At 39.6% G+C, this 18,084-nt stretch overlaps 1 protein-coding gene across 1 annotated transcript in view; it reads left to right on the top strand.

Annotated features, from left to right (window-relative positions):
* Window positions 1-2,414: 2,414 nt before the first annotated feature.
* NETO1 (neuropilin and tolloid like 1) overlaps window positions 2,415-18,084 on the top strand; it is a 71,992-nt gene continuing 56,322 nt past the window's right edge. Inside the window, exons 1-4 of the mRNA XM_086742166.1 lie at window positions 2,415-2,809; window positions 6,412-6,465; window positions 8,389-8,526; window positions 17,054-17,302. Of these exons, the coding sequence (XP_086598292.1) occupies window positions 2,782-2,809; window positions 6,412-6,465; window positions 8,389-8,526; window positions 17,054-17,302 (469 nt within the window). The 5' untranslated portion in view covers window positions 2,415-2,781. The remainder of the gene's footprint in view (window positions 2,810-6,411; window positions 6,466-8,388; window positions 8,527-17,053; window positions 17,303-18,084) is intronic.

Raw genomic sequence — 18,084 nt, forward strand, 5'->3', positions numbered from 1 at the left:
TACTGTTGCTTGACTGAGGCAGATGGCACATCTGTACTGTAGAAGTTTATCCTATGGATAAATCAGGTGACTTTCAATTACTGCACAAATAAAGTTCTTTAACTTGAGGCGGGAGAGAATAGGGAAGGTCAGAGAAAGTGCTGAGAGAGTTAGACAGCAGAGTAGGACAGTTTATTAAGATTAACAGCTGCAGACGAGATGTTGCTAATGGCAAGACAGATTACACAAAACATAGGTGAATCCTTTCATGGAGTCTTATATCTTCTATATTCCTTACTATAAGGAGCTTACTGCAGAGCCCTGTAGCTGAATCCTGTGCCCTTCTCACCCAGCAGGATTTTTAAATGCTTAAAGTCAGGCTGGCTGGGGTGATGGCCGGCTGGCTGGTTGAATGGATGAATTCTGCTGGCCAAGATCACCTCAGATTTATCCTAATGTGCATACTGCTATGGCTGACTGTCTGCATTCGTAAGCATCGATGGCAGATATATTCTTGATTTCACAGTACAAAGCAGACAATCCACAAGCTGAAAAAAAAAAAAAAAAAAGCCCTGAGGTTCTTTGTTAAAATAAGGCGATTTACTGAGGAAAAAAAAAATAATAAAAATCGAAGCTTCCTCATCATTCAGCTTCTGGAACAGCAGTTGTGCTGTTCGGTGCTGTCCCAAAGGGAGCAAAGGTACCAGCCTCATTCAAAAGCCGTCCTGAAGACAACAGCTCACCTGACCACATTATTAGTGTCCCCCCAGGCAGCCGGCAGACTCCGGGCCGTGGGTCCGGACCCCCGGCGAGCAGCCTGGCTCCGCGGGCGCGCACCGCCCCTCCGCGCCCACCTGCGGCACCCCCGGCGCCGCCTGGCCCGCGCTCGCCTCCCCTTTGCCTTTCCTCATCCACGCAAAGGTGGACCCTGGGCCATTTTTTATTTTTAATTGATTTACAGCCTCCTCCCCCCGACTCCCCGCACCCCCCCCCCCCCCCCCCCGCGCTCCCGGACACACTTTTCTCTTTTCGCAAACGGCGTGAGCATCAGGTGTGAGCGGGGAGAAGCGGGGCTCCCCTATCTCCGAGGTGCCGGCTGCGGCGTCGGGAGCCCGCGGAAGGGGCTGGGGGGACCCAGATCCCCCTGCTCTGTCCCCCATCCCCCCCGGGGGCGGGGAGGTGGGGCGGTTCTCCCGCGCCTGTTCTGCCCCAGCCTCGCCGCCGCAGCAGCGGTGCGGAGCTGGCGGGGGACCGTATGCTGCTCCCTTCGCATTTCTGCGGCACAAAGCTTCCTTTCTCTTCGGCCCCCGCTCACCCTCGCCGCCCTCCCCTTGCCCAGCCCCCTCCAAGGCCGGCTCACGGGGGCCAGAAGGGGACGCTGCCCTTTATCTCCATCCACTCCTCGTCCTCTCTTGTTTTTTTTTCGCTGAAATCGTTTCAGGTCCTCTCAGTACTGTTATTATCGATATATTTTCCCTACTCTTCAGCTCCCTGGCAGCTAGCCCTCGACAACCTCGTCAAAGGGACCGGTGTTTGGGGTGGGATGTAGCTGGAGAGGAAGAAAAGCCTGAGGAAGGGAAGGGGGAGCGAAAGGGAGAGGTTTTGCTGTCGTCTCTGGGCTGATTGGAAGAGGCAATCATTGTATCTGCGGCCGGAGGATTATCAGCTAAACTTTTATTGCTCCCTTTCCTTCGTGTCTCTGTGTGTGTGTGTGCGTGCGTGTGTGTGTGTGGGGGGTGTAAATAAGAGTCGCCTCTCAAAGGGGAAAATCTTTTCAATTTCCTTTTGGCAGGTGCAGTTCAAGGAGGAACTCACGAGCATTCTGTCTGATCCATGAACTGATTAGGGGAGGGGAAACCATCCCTCTCCTCTTACTCTTCCTTTCCCAGTTTTGAAATCATTCTTCCCCCACTACCGTCACCCTCCCGCCCTTCTCCTCGCCTTCCCCTGCACTGAGTGAATGGAAGAGTCTCCAGGGTTTTCTTCTGCTTCTCGCCCTGGACTGGAGAAGTGAGGGGACATCTCTTTATCCTCATCCGTCTCTATCTCGCTCCATCCATTCCCGAGAGGATTTCAGACGGTGCAATGTGTTTCCAGCCTCCTGCCGCTGCTACCGCTTGAGACGACGCTGCGCGCAGGGTTTGCAAAAAAAAAAAAATGGATTTGTTCGATTTTAAAGAATTTCTTCCTTAATAAGGATCGCATTGCACACAAATATGACTAAATCCCCTATTTGGTAAATCTTTCTCCCCCACTCCCCCCTACCCACCCCTCCTCTTTGGGTTCCCTCCTGCCCGCCCCCACCCCTTCAGAGGGAGCAAGCACAGGGAGGCTGATGACGGACCCATTAATCCCTTCTTCAATGCCTCAAAAGAAGCCGAAGGGCTGGAAGTCGCTGGGCTCGGAGTCCTGCAGGAAATGCTTCGACCTGCTTTTGGTTTTGTATGAAACTGGTGACTAGGGGCTCGGCTCGCCCCTCCGCCGCCGCCGCCGCCGCCCGCCGGCACCTGGATGCGCGGGTCCGCTGCCGCCGCCGCCGCGATGCAGCGCTCATGGTGGTGCTGGTGATGGCCCGGCTGTGATGGGATCGAGCCGGCGGTGATCATTTGAAGGCGGTGAGGGAGAGCGACCGAGAGGAAGGGCTGCTCCGCTCTGCTGCGTGTGGGCTTCGGGATTTTTCTTTTTCTTTTTTTTTTTTTTTTTTTCTTCTTTTCCTACTTCCATCCTCTCCCCGCCACTGGAAGTCCTCCCGTATCTAAATGGAATTAGTGGAGACCGAAGCCCCTTGTGTAAGGAACAGACATGACCCATGGGCGCAGCTTCTTTCACAGTGAGTATCTCCCCCTTCTCGGCCCCCCCGGGCTGAGCTCCGCCGCCGTGAACGGGCTCCTGCCCTCCGCAACTCGCGTAACGGGACGCCCAGATCCCCGCGGCGTGGGGCTAAACTCCCCCCCCCCCCCCCCCCCACGCACACACGAGACCCCCTTCCCCACTGCTCTGCGGTGCAGCGGAGAGGAGCTGGTGTTTGTCAGCCCTATGGGGAGGGGTGGGAGGGGGGCACGCTCCTGCGGGTTTCCACCTGGGCGCGATCTGTCTGATGGCTTTGGGCGTGTGGGGGAAGACAGGAGGAGAAGGGACCCCCACCGCACGCGGCCGTGCGGTGCAGCTCCGGGCGGGGCTCGAACCGGCGGTCTCGGGGTGAGGGGGCGCGGGGCAGCACTGAGCACCGCGGCGGGGGCGGCCCCGGCGGGCGCGGATCCCGGAGGGCTGCGGGGCGGAGGCGACCTCCTCCGGGGAAATCCTCCGGGAGCAGCAGGGAGGCACCGAAACGTAACCATTATTCGTCGAAGAACACCCCCCCGCCCCCGGGGTCTCAAGCTGCGTGGACGGGACACCCTCTCCCGCCCCAGTTTTGCAGAGGGTCCGCTCTACTGAAGGGGCTTGACTGACTGCACAGTTCCTCCCAGCACCTTTCTCTACGCCCACACCTGTAAAACAGAAGCGCTGTGGCTAGGTATTGTTTGTCCAACAACTCTTCACTGGGCTAAGCCGCATCCGTGCCAAATCACAGCCTCCAAAAAGCTGCCTGGCCAAGGAATAAATCTCTTCATGTACAGCTTGTAACGGAAAAATGCACAGGTCCAGAAAGATGGAAAGATGTGTAATCAGAGTGGCACTAGAAAGCATGATTATAATTACACCCATGATTAGGAGGGAAACGGGGAGGAGGAAGACAGAGAGAACACAACAAGAAATTTGGTGGAAACTTCTTTAAAATGATCCCCAGACCCAGATAATAACAATATTGTTGCTCTGCTGTCAAAGCTTCCCGAGTGACAGTTTCAAATGAGTGAAGACTGTGTGATTGGTCTCTTTGTGGTCTTTTTTTTCTTCTTTTTTTTTTTTTTTTCTCTCTGTGAGAAGCACTGTTCTTTTCCTGTGGCTTGAGAAAGAAAAAGGCAAGGGGTCATAGAATAAAATGGACTGCTTTAACTGCTTAAGTGAAAAATACTGTGTTATCTTTTCCCATAAAGCTCATAATTTTAATTACCTTCTGGCAATATACAGATTTTGGTGATGCCAGTATTAATGTCACTAAATCAAGAGGCTTTCTCTCTGGAAACATGAGAGAAGCATTTGACTTCATCCAAATGTTAAATGTGATATGTCAAAAAAACCTTAGTCTCTTCCTGTCTATTACATTTTATTATCAAGATTATTTTGTTTTACTCCTTATTAATAATGAATACTGGCATAATTATATGTAAGTATAGCTCCTTGTCTTTGAATAACATGGCTCTGTGACTTGGAAGCAAGTCTAGGGGTTACAGCTGGAATTGAAAAGACCTGTGGTTTTTCTGTCCTCTTTGTAACAATATCTCAGTGACTTTTACCAACTCTCTTCACTTCTCTGAACTTCAATTTTTCCTGTATAGAAAAGGACTAACAGATAATGGTGCTTGAAATGAGCCTGTAAGAATCAGATGTGAATTGTCATTAACTGCCTAAGAAGAAACGTTTCTCACACAGGGTTTGTTTAGCTGCTGTGCCTCCTATTCTAGCTTCCATAAATTTGTGGGCAGAAAGAACGCCAGCAGCTGGCTCCATATTCTAACCTCAATCCACCTCACACTATTGAGAAATTAGGTTTTGATTGGTGAGGATTACAGGCGTAGATGCAGTATGTTCACTGCATGAAACACAGCTAAACTAAATGAGCAACACAGTAAATGGGTGAATCCTGCATTGCCTTCAGATTCTGACACAGCTGGTGGGCAGAGTCCCAGCTAGCATGTATTTCCAGAATCCATCCCTGAGGAGAGTAAGAGCATGAATGGCTGGGTAGCATTCAGATCAGAGCAGAAGATGTAATGTTCTCACTGAATGCTCATGACACAGAAGAGTTTTTAACTACCAGCTCTGCCAACATCCGTCTCTGTTAGCTGGGGAATTCAAAAAGACACAGGGGCTGTGAGCCTGACTAAGAAATAGTGAATATGCTGCCAAGCCTTCTTTTTCCCGGTGCTTCAGACTTTCCCTGTTTAATAAGATAGCCATCATTCATGCCTTAAATCCTCTGTCACATGGAAAGGGTCAAAAGCACAGAAATAGAGATCCCAATGCCATCAGAATACTTGAAATATGGAGAAGCTGGGTTCCTTTGGGGTAAAAATTGCACAGGACTTGCAGTATAAAAGCTGAAAATGATGCAAGCACTGTTTCTGAAAGGATGGTTTGGGTAGCTAGTTACTAGCCCGTGATGCCTTTTTGTATCTCTTGTGCATAAGAAGAGGAAAGTGTGCCATTCAGTTACATTTGTTAAAGACCAGAGATCCATCAATTTCTCATCATAGTCAATAATACAAATGGCAGCTGATTGGTCCAAAATACTCAAAATAAACATCCATCTCCACTTTAATTTTATGCAACCTGGGCACTATGTCTGGGCTTAATACCAAACTAGCTGAGGTCAAAACTCCGAGTGCTCCCAGAACTGATGGATCTGTTCATTTTGCTCTTGCTATCCCACTTTTCTCCAACAGCTAAAGAAGTTATGGGTGATGACAAGAAAATACTATCATCAGTGCATGATTTCTTCATCAGGTAGCTAGCTCGTCACTTTGATCTTCCAAAGTAGTCTCATTACAACTGTCTTAAGTGTTTACCTCTTAGCCTTTTCTAGTTAAAATGCTATCTTCAGAAACACCCAGAAACTCAGGAATTAGCTCCTGGTTGAAGTCCAGCTAAGAAAGGCCACATTTGTTCCCAAGAGGCACGGCTGTTGTATCATGATTGGAAACAGGAGATTGTAAAATGGGCTGCAGATTCATTGCAGCACAGAGCAACATCCTCTCAACAAGTCAAACAAACTAGATTAATGAGACTGTTAAGCACACACAATAATTTACTTCACTGGGGATTTGCAAATGCTTTGATGAATGTGAGGAGCCCAACCCCTCACTTCTTTCATAGTCCCAGTACTAATTTTCAAATTTTATTATGCCATGACGAGAGACATACATGAGACCAGTGGCACTGAAACTTAGCAGGCCTTTGTCTCCCTCTCTTAAAAGCCATCACTTTTCTATTACTGGCCCAAGTTATGCTTATATAAATAAATATTGGTAAAATGTTTTTCTCTAATAAAAAAGGAAAAAAAAAAGGAGGGAAACATCAGTGCCTGGGGATTTTGTTTTAAACTTAAAATATATCCTCTTCATTTGGATGCATTTACAAAGGTAAATACTTACAAGAACATATCACAAAGAAATTTCTTTATACAAAATGTTCCGTTTAAAGATGCAAGTAAACACGAAACATTTTTTTTACAGTAATTCTATTTAATTTGTATTCTTCTAAGATAGCTACTTACAATCAATATAATGACAGGCACTATCACATTGTGATATCTAATGCATATTTCTCTTTCAGTTGTAGCAAGTCTAATCATCCTACATTTGTCTGGGGCAACCAAAAAAGGAACAGGTATGTACACTTCAGACATTTTTTTTCAGACGTTATGTTAGAGTCCAAAGTATGGATTTGAGTTGTTAGTTTAGTTCTTGACATTTTTAGTAGTTCATCTACTTCCAGTGTCCATCCTTTGTTCATTGGTTTTGAGTATTAGTGTGCCCATACACACACAAAAATCCAGTGGTATTTTTTTTAACAAGTTAGTGACCTATCCACAGCTAGATCTAACTAGAGACTCAGCCTAAGTCTAACTAAAGACTGTAAAGTGCCCCCACTTTCAAACTGGGACACCTTCTAATACCTAAAAGGGGCCTAGAGGAAAGATGGGGAGAAACCCTTCAGTAGGGCCTCTTGCAATAGGATGAGGGCTAATGGTTTTAAAACAGGACGTAGATTCAGACTAGGTATTAGGAAAACATTTTTTACACTGAAGGTGGTGAAACACTGGAACTGGTTGCCTAGAGAGTGGTGGATGCCCCATCCTGGAAACATTCAAGACCAGTTGGACGGGACTCTGAGCAACCCGATCCAGTTGAAGACATCGCTACTTCCTGCAGGGAGGTTGGACTAGATGTCCTTCACAGGTCCTTTCCAACCCAAGCAATTCTATGTTTCTATGATTCTATGTCCAGTTTGGGCACTAAGCTATCTATTCTTAACATCTTTTTGCTTGGTGAACTAGAAATCTGAAATTGGTGGGGGTACAAAGAGGTTCTTGAAAGCCCTGGATGCTAAGTGTAATGAAAGCCAGGCAGGGAGAGCTGCTAAGCACAGTGTGTGTCTGAATTTGTGTCTGAATGCTCAGTCCCTGCAGGCCTGAATTCATTTCAGGAAATTAGGATCTATGTTGTACTCAGCTTGAACACAGACCAGGAAGAAAGTGAAATGCTTGCAGAGCATAAGGCAGATCTCAAGTGCTTAAAATCAACCTTTGAAGGTGCCTGTCTTGCTCCACTAATAGTAAGAGGGAGCCTCAAATGGCTCTACACACGAGAGGCTTGAGTTAGGTAGGACACTCCTTGGATATAGATACCTTATTCAGAGCAAACACGAGAGTCCTCCTTGGACACTTGTGTGCGGTCTACAACCTACTATCTTTCTTTTCAATACAAACCTAGGTATTTTTCCCTCTGAATAATCCATCTTCTTTTAGCCTACTCGTTAAAGCATGATGCTCAGGAAGCGATTCTTCATCTTCTTCAGCCTGTACAGACCCAAACCTTTGTCTCCAGGCTCTCTGCCAATGTGCAGAAAGGAGTGCAAGAGTTTCAGAGCTAGGAAGAAAGCAAATAAGAAGGTCTGACTCTGCTCTCTCATGATTCACTTAGGAGGAGGAAAGTTCTGGGCTGTGATTCCTGGCCTCAGAGCTATTTATTATTTTACAGCAAATAGCAAGATAAAAATAATCTATGAACTAGAATCTGGGAATTCCCCTGTCTATCTCTATCTAGTGAATATAGAGTCAAGCTACTGTGAATTTAAAACAATTTGTATATTCTATCATAATTCTGTGAGTTTTTTCCTTGATTTTGCAGCTCTGATGTATTCCTGTATTACAGCATGTAGCTTACTGATAGAGCACATGCTTGAGCCTTTTGACATGTATGAGTGGGAAACTCATGCCTCCCATTTCTTGAACACGTGTTTTCCCTACAAGGTTATTATTTAAAAAGCAATATAAATACATCTTCCCCTAGACATCTGAGCCTCTCATCTACTTTGAAAAAATGTTTTGAGTAAGAATTATATGTTTATACCCCTTAAGAACAGTCTCATTTTCCCCCAGGCTAATGATCATACTCTTAGTCTCACCGGAAAAAGTGCTGAGACTGCTGACAGAAGGGACTGTTTTATTCTGTAAGAGAGCACTAAGTGTCATAGGGACAAAATAATTTATGAGGTAATTATATAATGCTTAATGTGATCATTTCACAGAAAAGCAAGCTACTTCCGAAGGACAGAAACCAGTGCAGTGTGGAACTTGGACAAAATATGCAGAAGGAGGCATCTTTACTTCTCCCAATTACCCCAACAAGTATCCTCCTGACAGAGAGTGCGTCTACATTATAGAAGGTGACCAGCCAAAGGATCTTTATATTCTATCATCAATTGTAAAGTGTAAAAGTAAAAAAGTGTTTTATTTTATTGTATGTGAAGAGTAGGTAAAGCCTATATGATCATGATAAATCTTTTCAAGACACAAGATTTAGAGAAGCTCTATCCTTGAACCTTTTTTTTTTGTTAAAAGTTTTAAATTTTTGTAGAGCAGATGAAGAAATACTGGAAAATACTTGATTTCTTTCCTGACATCACTCATAAATTAGTTCAGATGGTAAGTATGCATGAGTCACTTAGTAATAAACACAGTATAATTTATTTCAGGATATTCAGAGAACTAATAGAATCTGAAATGCTGTAACATGACAGAAAAAAAAATAGTATTTTATAATTGGTAAAAAAAGTGAACACAGGAAACAAAAATGCTTTTGACTTTCATATAGGTGTTTTAAACTTACTGTAAGTGCATCAGAGTTGACAAGCATAGCTAGGCAAAGTAGACTAAAGAAAGTCATACAGAAAATATCCATATAGTGAGTGTAAAAATTATTTTCCATCCAAGTGTTCATGAGAAATGAAAATAAATTAAAAAACAAAACAAAGTAAAATCAGAAAAGACTAAGCATTAACACCAAATGGCTGTAAGAGATAGTTTTAAAGAGTAGACAGTTGCAGGCGTGGAGGTGGTGTAAGAAAGGCTAGAGGTGTATTACAAGCAAGTTTTGCAGTTTCTTTTCATCAGTCTTAGCACAATAGATGTTAAAGGGATTGTTGTAAAAATGAATCTGTGGAAAGTAATAGAGATTAGGTGCTGTCAGAGTCTAGTAGCAGAGAAGATAAATCAGGTACAGAATAGTAAGTCACTGGAAACAAGAAAATTGATTCATGAGTTGTGGATACATGCAGAATGCAACACTGACGCTTGTTCTGTCCATGCTTAGCTGGACAGAATTATTAGCTACAAATAATGGAACTAGGAATTATAGAAATATTTGTTTTACTAAAGATGCAGGTAGTTCCAAGGGCACTTTTCAAAGGTGTGTAGTGTATAGCTAATTCAAATTTAATTAGCTACTTTAGAACACCCCACTAGGTACTTTTACAAACCAGTCTATCTTTTCAAATCTAGTGCTGAGTTACTAAAAGAAATATATTTCATAGAAATCTTCTAGGGAAATTATGGATAGTAAATGTTGTATGTATTGGTTAGGAAAAAAAAAAGAATCACAGCAAAATGACTGAGATCTCTGAATTCCACTTCAGTGCTAGGTAACCTGACTGAAGTCAGAAATAGAGAGGTGTTCATAAATCATGGAGTCAAACAAGCCCTTTAAAGAAAATTTATGCTTGTCCAGTCTTGCCTCTTGAGTCTGGAATTTAAGCGGACTTATGGTAAACATTTAAGTTCTTTTATGGTTTAGGAATTGATTTTAAATAAAAATAAAATTGAAAAAAAAAGTATAGATTTAATACATGCTACTTTGTGTTATATTTTTGTTACACTTATGTTGCTAGATCAAGATCTTTTTGCATATATTAATCAAATTATCTTTCTAAAATTCCTATAAGACTGGTAAGAAGTAAGCCTATTTTGTCTTTAAGGATCTGAAACACAGAGGTGTTTTATCATTAAAGAGAAAGGCTGTGGAAAAAGAAATAAAATATAACCATTTTTGTAAACCTTAGTCCAGTATCTCAGGCTATAAGCTGTTTCTCATCTTTGTAAGAAGGTGCCTTTACTGTAAAGAGTTTTGTCTTTATTATATTAGTTAAGTACTCATAAAAATATAGTTAATAAGCTGAAAGGTGGCAAAGTATGCTAATGAAATAGCCTCTTCATATTGGAAATGTCTAAGAACAATTTAGGAAGGAAAGATTTAATCAAACAGCTTCTATGATGAAGATGAAATTCCATGCTGACAAGTTTGGAGCAATATATAGTAGAAGGAATTATCCAAATTCAACAGACATCTTGTTATATTTTATGGGAAAAATCAGTCATGCAAAAATAATTTCTTGTGACACTGATATGTTCTGCTTCCCGTCCAGCCATAATCAATGGCTTGGATTTTGCCTGCGTCTTTTAAAACGCCTGTTCATAGCAGCTCTATCAGTGTATAAATTGATGAGAACCTTGCATATTGACCAATGTTTTCAGCTGTGATCTCCCCCGTCTATTTCTGTTTTCTTAAAAGGTTAGGAATAGTCATGTCTAGAAAATGTCACAAATATAAACAAAGATATAGTAAGACTTCTAAGCAGTGACATTTTAAAAAGTGGTAGTTTTCAAAAAAGGCAAAAAGAGAAACACTGAAGGACAACAAGAATTATTTTGTAATTAAACACAATTATTTGTTCATATGTATTCCTTTTACAATGTATAAAGATGGCAGAAAATGATAAAGGCTAACAAGTGAAAATCTTTCCCCGTGTCTTTTATATTCTGTGGAACTCATTGGCATAAGATATTAAAATTAAAGGACTGCAAAAAAAGATTAATTATTTTACTAATAACAACATCTCTGAGGTAGGATAACAATCTACAGAGTTAATACTCCTTCTTAATCTGGGACATAAACATCCATTCAATTTTAAAGTAAGCCAGAAATATCTCTGTGTGCATCCTATCCCTATATTTATTGTTAAGATTCCAGCATGCTTCAATTAGCTTCTGGCTGCTGTTGAATACCAAGCACCAAACTAGAGGGCCTGTTGATGTGATCCATAATAACATTCCCACTTTACCATCTCCCCTTTGTATATCTTAGAGGGTTCAGGATACTAGGACTGTATATACCATACTGATAGCTGTGTGATGTGTTTAAATATATATATATGAATCAGTAGTTTCCTTCCTGCCTGCTTACTTTCATTCCTTCATTTTAGCTATCAAATGGGCAAATTTAGCTAGGGCAAATTCTGATGGCTTCCCTCAAACACAATTCCTACAGACCAGTGGATTTGAGTGAGGACTCCAGTATGTAGTGTGTTGTAATAAAATTGAATTTTGTCTAATGATACAATTTTTTTCCCCCACATTGTAGCTCATCTTAAATGTATGCAAGCCTTTTATCATTTCAAAAATACTTTGAGAAAGTAAAGGAGCTGGCAAAAATTGCCATGATCATAGGCCGACTTTCTAAGAGAGAAGCTGATTTCTGACTGCAGAGGCTTCTATCCTAGCAGTCAAAGGCGTAAGCAGATCAAACAGCTAGAAGTTTCTTTTTCTTTTCCTATTTTTTTCTTTTCTTCTATTTAGTACTAACGATAATTAACTATTGGAACAACTAGGAATTTTAAAGTTCATATTGGATGCCTTTCTTAAAGAAATCCTTTAGGTCATCCAGAAGTCATGGACTCAGTACAAAAATTGTTGCGCTATAGAGGAGGTTCTGGTGAAGCCCATCTGCCTTTCAAAATGCATTGAGAATTTGTTCTTTTTATTTCTTTTATTCTTATTTAGCATCTATAAAACATGGGAAATATCTGAGTATACACATTGAATTCCCTGTTAGGACCAATGTGACCCTTGTTTCTCATATTTGTGACTCTAACCTGGCAAAATTCACAGCTGCCCAGAACAGCTTCAGCAGTGGCAGCATTAGCCTTTGCTAGACTGTAGAAAATATGGCATATGTGCTCCAAAGGGAAATTTGCACAGGAGATTTTGTAGGAGCCAAGGTTTTTGTTTGTCTTAAAAATATTTGGGGAGTGGGATAGTCATACTTTGCAGAAAATATCTTAGGAATTGGTTTGAAAATCCTGTAAGATAAATACTTGTAAGATTTTATCTATTCTTCAGTTTTTAATAATAAAATGCTTATTTATAAATATAGGTATGGACTAGAATTGCTTCACAGAGATATGAAATAAATCTTCCACTTCATATGTTTGGGGACATTTAGAGTTAGCTCGCTTGAAGGTCTTCCATGTTTTCAGTAAAGACCATTAAACTCTTTAATCCTAAATATTTCACAGGTGTTAGAAAATGGTTATGTATCACTGTACGAAAAATCTCTGCTCAAAGTCCTTTTGTATTTCATAGTGATTTTTGTGTCCAAAAAGTTTTCATCAGAACAAGGAAAGAATCGTCTGTTAAAAGGAGACTGTAGGGGGCTTTCTTATCAATAATAGCTGGACAAGCAGAAAGACCAAAGATTATTGAAAACTATTAGTACTGTAGCAGCTCAGATAGATAGAGGAAGATGTTGAGTTCAATGGCTCATTTCCATGCAGTCTGGTAAATTGAAACAAATTTTTTGCCTAACTGCAGCTGTCAGTTACACAGACTTAGAGGCTGATCAGAATTAAAACCTTAATCATGTGTTTTTGCTGCAACTGTTCTTCTACTGCAAGTTGGAACCCAATGCCTTTTTTTTTCACTGAATGTAAAATCTCAAGACAGCAATTGTATGAGATAATTAGGTGAAAAATATGACAAGACATGCAAGCATTAAGTAGTCTTTCCATGGTATTAGAAATTTTTGAAGAAAGATAATTGGAAGCTAAATAGGTAAGATTTTAAAGATTTGTAGAAAAATAATTTTATGAGAAAGCTTCAATGTATTTCATTTGGATTTGATAGCAACTTTTTCCTGACATTGTAGCCACAGAAAAAGTTCTGAAGATTTGAATGGGCTTTAACTGTGAATAAGGATACCAGAAATGACCATTTCACCCTTCCTTTTCTGATTAGATGGACAGATTCCAATTAAGTCTGGAAGAATTGCATATTCTGGGCTTTTTGTTTGTTTGTTTTACTTTGATTTTCAGTAGCTATACATACATTATTATTAGTCATTATTCTGGACTTGTTCTCAATGTATTTCTGTAAGTTTGACTGTGACCACATTTGCACACACTTTGTTGTAAAAGCTGTGGCACAAGATGTGTATATATACAATATCTGCTTGGTTTAGCTTGTGTTTGGCAAATAAACTCTTTGCTGAAGCCAGAGTATGAGTTCAAAATGATACCCTTTTTTGCAGAAAGGAAGTTAAAGTTTGGAGTTTGAATTGTGTGTTTTCATCCCTTAGGACTGATGGAAGATTTAAATAATTTTATTTCTTAGGTAGATTATCGCAAACAAAGCATTTACCTTTAACTTTAAATATTGTACAAGATGAAGAGCGGAGATGCATTTAAAAGCACATGATTAAGAGATGCTTGTATAACCTCTCTTCTTCCGTTCACCTAATATTTTGTGATCACTACAGTCTTCACGGTTACGGAAATATGAGGTGTTGCATTCCTTGGGAGAGTTAAGAGAAAGGACCTCGTCCTGTTTGGAATAGATTGCAGAGCAGGCAATGCCTATGCTAATACCTAAAACAGGTCAGGAAGTGTTCACTGGCCTCAAGGCTGATAGGCACAATCATACATGTACAGATTAACTCTTTTAATCTGCCCAGTCAAGAGTACAGATACAAAGTGCTTGCTATGATTGGTCCTTGACTGGTCAAACCACCACATCATGTTTAAGAAAGGGTTTTGACAGTTCTGACTGGCATGGCCAAAATGATGCCAGGAGGTGACTTTAACATTTAAGGAGTGTGAACAGCCAGAGGTCTAGCCCCCAAACTCATTCCCCAGCCTTGTTTTATTTAGTAGTGGAGAAGCAGTGCTAATGAATGGTCAATACTCCATTCTCAGAGTGGAGAGGCCTCTACACATGGGAGCTTTGGGGGAAAGTAGAAACTTCCTTGAGTGCTCTTGAGTTGATGCAATTCTCTGTGATCCTCTAGCAAGAACCAAGCTTCACTAAGAAAAACTTCATCTTGACTTTGTTGAAAAATAAATAAAAGCAGAGAAGAGTAAACTATAGCTATATTCTGTTCCTAAAACTAGTTTGCAATGCAAGATTCAGAGTGCTATATGGAGGTTGTGGAAATTGAGCAGTCTTTTCTCAAGTCGTGCTTTCACCGAGTCAATAGATCTCATGCATAACTCTGTAGGCCTAATTCTCTTTCATCCAGGAAGACTCCTTTTATATTATACTGAGGCTATAAATGGCTTTAATGCTCTTTTTCAAAATGGTATCAAATAACCAAGCTATAACTCAGAGGGGACCTCCTGCCTATTTTTATCATGTTACACAAGTCTTGGATTCAGAGAAGACCTGTTAAGGATTTCACTATGGACCAGTACTTGTAAGCCTCCTCTTGGTATGAAATGGAATAGCAAAGTCCTAACACAGAAAGTTTATAAAGGAAAAATGTGTTATGTTAGTGGCATATACACAAGCACAATGACAGGCAATTTTTGAAGCAGGTATTTCTTTGTTGCTGTGGAAAGCAGAGCAGCCATAAACTCTGCTATGATGCTGTTTGACACTCATACTAGCAGAATTCCTCTTCATATCTAGTTTGCAACATCAAAACATTACAATAAAGCTTTAGGTAGGTTAATAACATAATATTTGAATAGTGTGTATATAAGACTTTCAAGTCCTAAAGAGTATTCTTAAGATGACCTAAAGCATTTCCAGGATGTATTTTCTGATACCTGCCTCTGCAGTACCTAGGTGAAAGGTGAGCAGTTCTCAACAAATCTCCTTAAATGGAATAAGAGCATACAAAATACAATCCCAGATGGAAAGATGTTGATTGCTTTCTTCTGCTTTAGTATTGCTCAGCTATGTTTAATCAATATTTGTTACAAATAAGTGAAGTCAAGGGTACAGATATCTGAATAAAATTAATTGATGATGTCTTCACTATAATCTAAAAGATCTACTTTGGTCTTCAGACATCACCAAGGGTAGCATTAATAAGATCTTTTTTGCAAACTTTATTAACTGATTTTAATATTGTAAGGTTTTTTTTTTCACACTTTCAAAGTGGTTTCATGTCCATGGGCTGTGAATTTGGTGCAATTATTTGTATAGTTTTAGGTTTTGATTTTGCTATTGAATTTGTATGGGCACAAAGATTATAAATTTCTTACAAATTGGTACAAATAATAACGAGGCAATAGTAAGTGCTTTCCTAAATGTGAATTTCTTCAAATAGAGACAAGTAGGTAATGTTTCTTTCCTACACTAAAATAAATATTTCTGTAAAAATGAATCACCCAATGATATTAACATTGAATGTAAAGCTATTAAAATAATCTTTCTTCTCAAATATCCTGTATTATTAACTTCTTCAATACTTCACATAAAATGAGACTGTATTTATTTACATGTAGTAGTTGTAAATGGGATCTGACTGTGTGCTCTTATATAAAGATTATAAGATTTACTAATTTCTTATTTAGCTCATTTTAAATACTCTCGTCTTAAGTGAGTGATGAGCTTATGCCGAATGCTCCAATTTAAAACATTTCAAAATAGATACATGATCTAGGTTCTAGTTACACTGATAGTTTTCCTATTATTCCCGAGGAAAGAAATGGAAGGATATTGACTGTTGGAGTTGCAGCAGTGTCCATGTTAAGCTTATGTGCTCGACTTGGAGTTTGATCTTGCATGTTTCAATGTGAAAAGCATGGTAACTCAGGCAAAACTCATAACAATTTCAATCTTTTCTAATATTTGTAAAGCATAGGACACAATCCCATAAGAGGCACAGCGTGCAGTGACACAACAAACCCTTTTCTTAGCAGAAGACTTTGTCAGCAAAAGGCTATATCGCACTATGATCTGTACACTGAAGGCATATTTTTTTTGCTATGAACATAGGAACAGCACAGCACAGGGATGCTGCAGCTGTTAAAATTTGTAGAAAAAACAATTTTTTTTCTCCTTTTAAGAAAATACTGCAGTTCAACCAGTAATTACTTTGCTTTATACAAGAGATGCCAAGGAATATTTGTTTTAGAGTTCATTCTGACTGCCACTAGCCTTAGTGTCTATGAATAAAGATGCTTTTTATATCTAATTGAGTAACCACTACAAAGTTTCTTAAAGATTTTCAGTAGAATGTTTTTTACTCTTTAGTTAGACATTAATTTTTCTTCATCCTTATCTAGTTTCTTAAGTGAGAATTCACTACACTTGTCCTTATATTTCAAATGAGATGATAAGTAATTCTGAGTATGAGCAATTACACTCAAGCCTGTCATTAACTGTAATACATATAGTAACAGAATTTGACCTTCTTACTATAGCACAATTCTGATCAGTTTTTTCTTAATCTTTGTTCATCTTTTTTCTTCATCTATCTTCATTAGATAAAAAAGAATTCTGATTAACTTCCACTCCCCAATATAAGAAAACACAGGTTTTCCAGATGCATAAGTTCTTTAGAAAGACTTTGTGTTTGAAATCATTGTTCCTGAAGTGTATTTTGCTTTACATCATAGACATCTCTGTTACTTTTGCTAAGAACTACTATCATGAACACTTTTTAAAAGAAAATTAGACAAGTAAGCTGATGGTGGTAAAATCCATAAAAATATAGCTGTACTCATTTTCAAACATTTTTTAAGCAAAGCATTAATATGCATACAAATTTGATATATCTGATTTACTTTAATTTTGTTTTAAGTTTGAAGGATCTTGGTTTAGAAAATAATAAGATAATTTTCTTTTCATCTCTAGCTGCCCCTAGACAATGCATTGAACTACACTTTGATGAAAAATATTCCATAGAGCCTTCTTGGGAGTGTAAATTTGACCATATTGAAGTACGAGATGGACCTTTTGGCTTTTCCCCAATCATTGGACGTTTCTGTGGACAGCAAAATCCACCTATGATAAAATCCAGTGGCAGATTCCTATGGATTAAATTTTTTGCTGATGGTGAGCTGGAATCTATCGGGTTTTCTGCTCGGTATAATTTTACACCTGGTGAGTACAAATCATCACACTTTTTGATAGAAAAAGCTTAGCAGAGTAACTTTGTTAATGTTGTATAATTGTGCTGTTGAACAATATCTTTAACTGGAACATGTTTACTATCAAGGAAAGTATTAACAGATAGGAAAACAATAGAAGGTATATATATCTTTTGCATAACAAGTAAGGCTTATTCAAGGAAAAAAAAATTCAATGTAGTTTTGTCCAAGATGCACATAATCAGCCCCTGCAGTTTTTAAAAGAATTGTTTTCAATCACATTTTATTATAGAAAATAATTCAAAATGTTTCATGGGAAGTTACGTGGTTTATGCTTGATTGCTACACTGCGCAGCTTTTCTTTCAAAATGATCACAGTTAAAGTATTCTAATAAAAAAATGCAATTATCTCACAAAATTCTGTCATTACTTTTCCACTTCACCAATCGTTCCCCCAACTGAGGAGTGGAATAGTTCTCCCTTTTCAATAAAGCTAACTATAACAAGTATTGCTAGAGGAAGTGTGAGGTTCAAATAGTAGAATGTATTAAATATTTTTCTAAAAAAGATGTAAATCTTAATTGTAATTGTACAATTATTCCTTGTCACTTTTTTATTTTAATTCATTAAAGTAAAACAAAATTCATAGTCATACTTTCCATTAATTCCCCTCCTCCTACTACTTATTAACAAAAGATTGCTGATTTTAAATTTCATTTTTGGCTGAAGCTACACTATACTGCACTACACTGATGGATTTGACGTAGTTCTGTACCTTCTTATGTATTGAGTGAT

This window comes from Chlamydotis macqueenii, chromosome 2 (genome assembly GCF_036417535.1).
Source record: "Chlamydotis macqueenii isolate bChlMac1 chromosome 2, bChlMac1.mat, whole genome shotgun sequence".
Taxonomy (NCBI): domain Eukaryota; kingdom Metazoa; phylum Chordata; class Aves; order Otidiformes; family Otididae; genus Chlamydotis; species Chlamydotis macqueenii.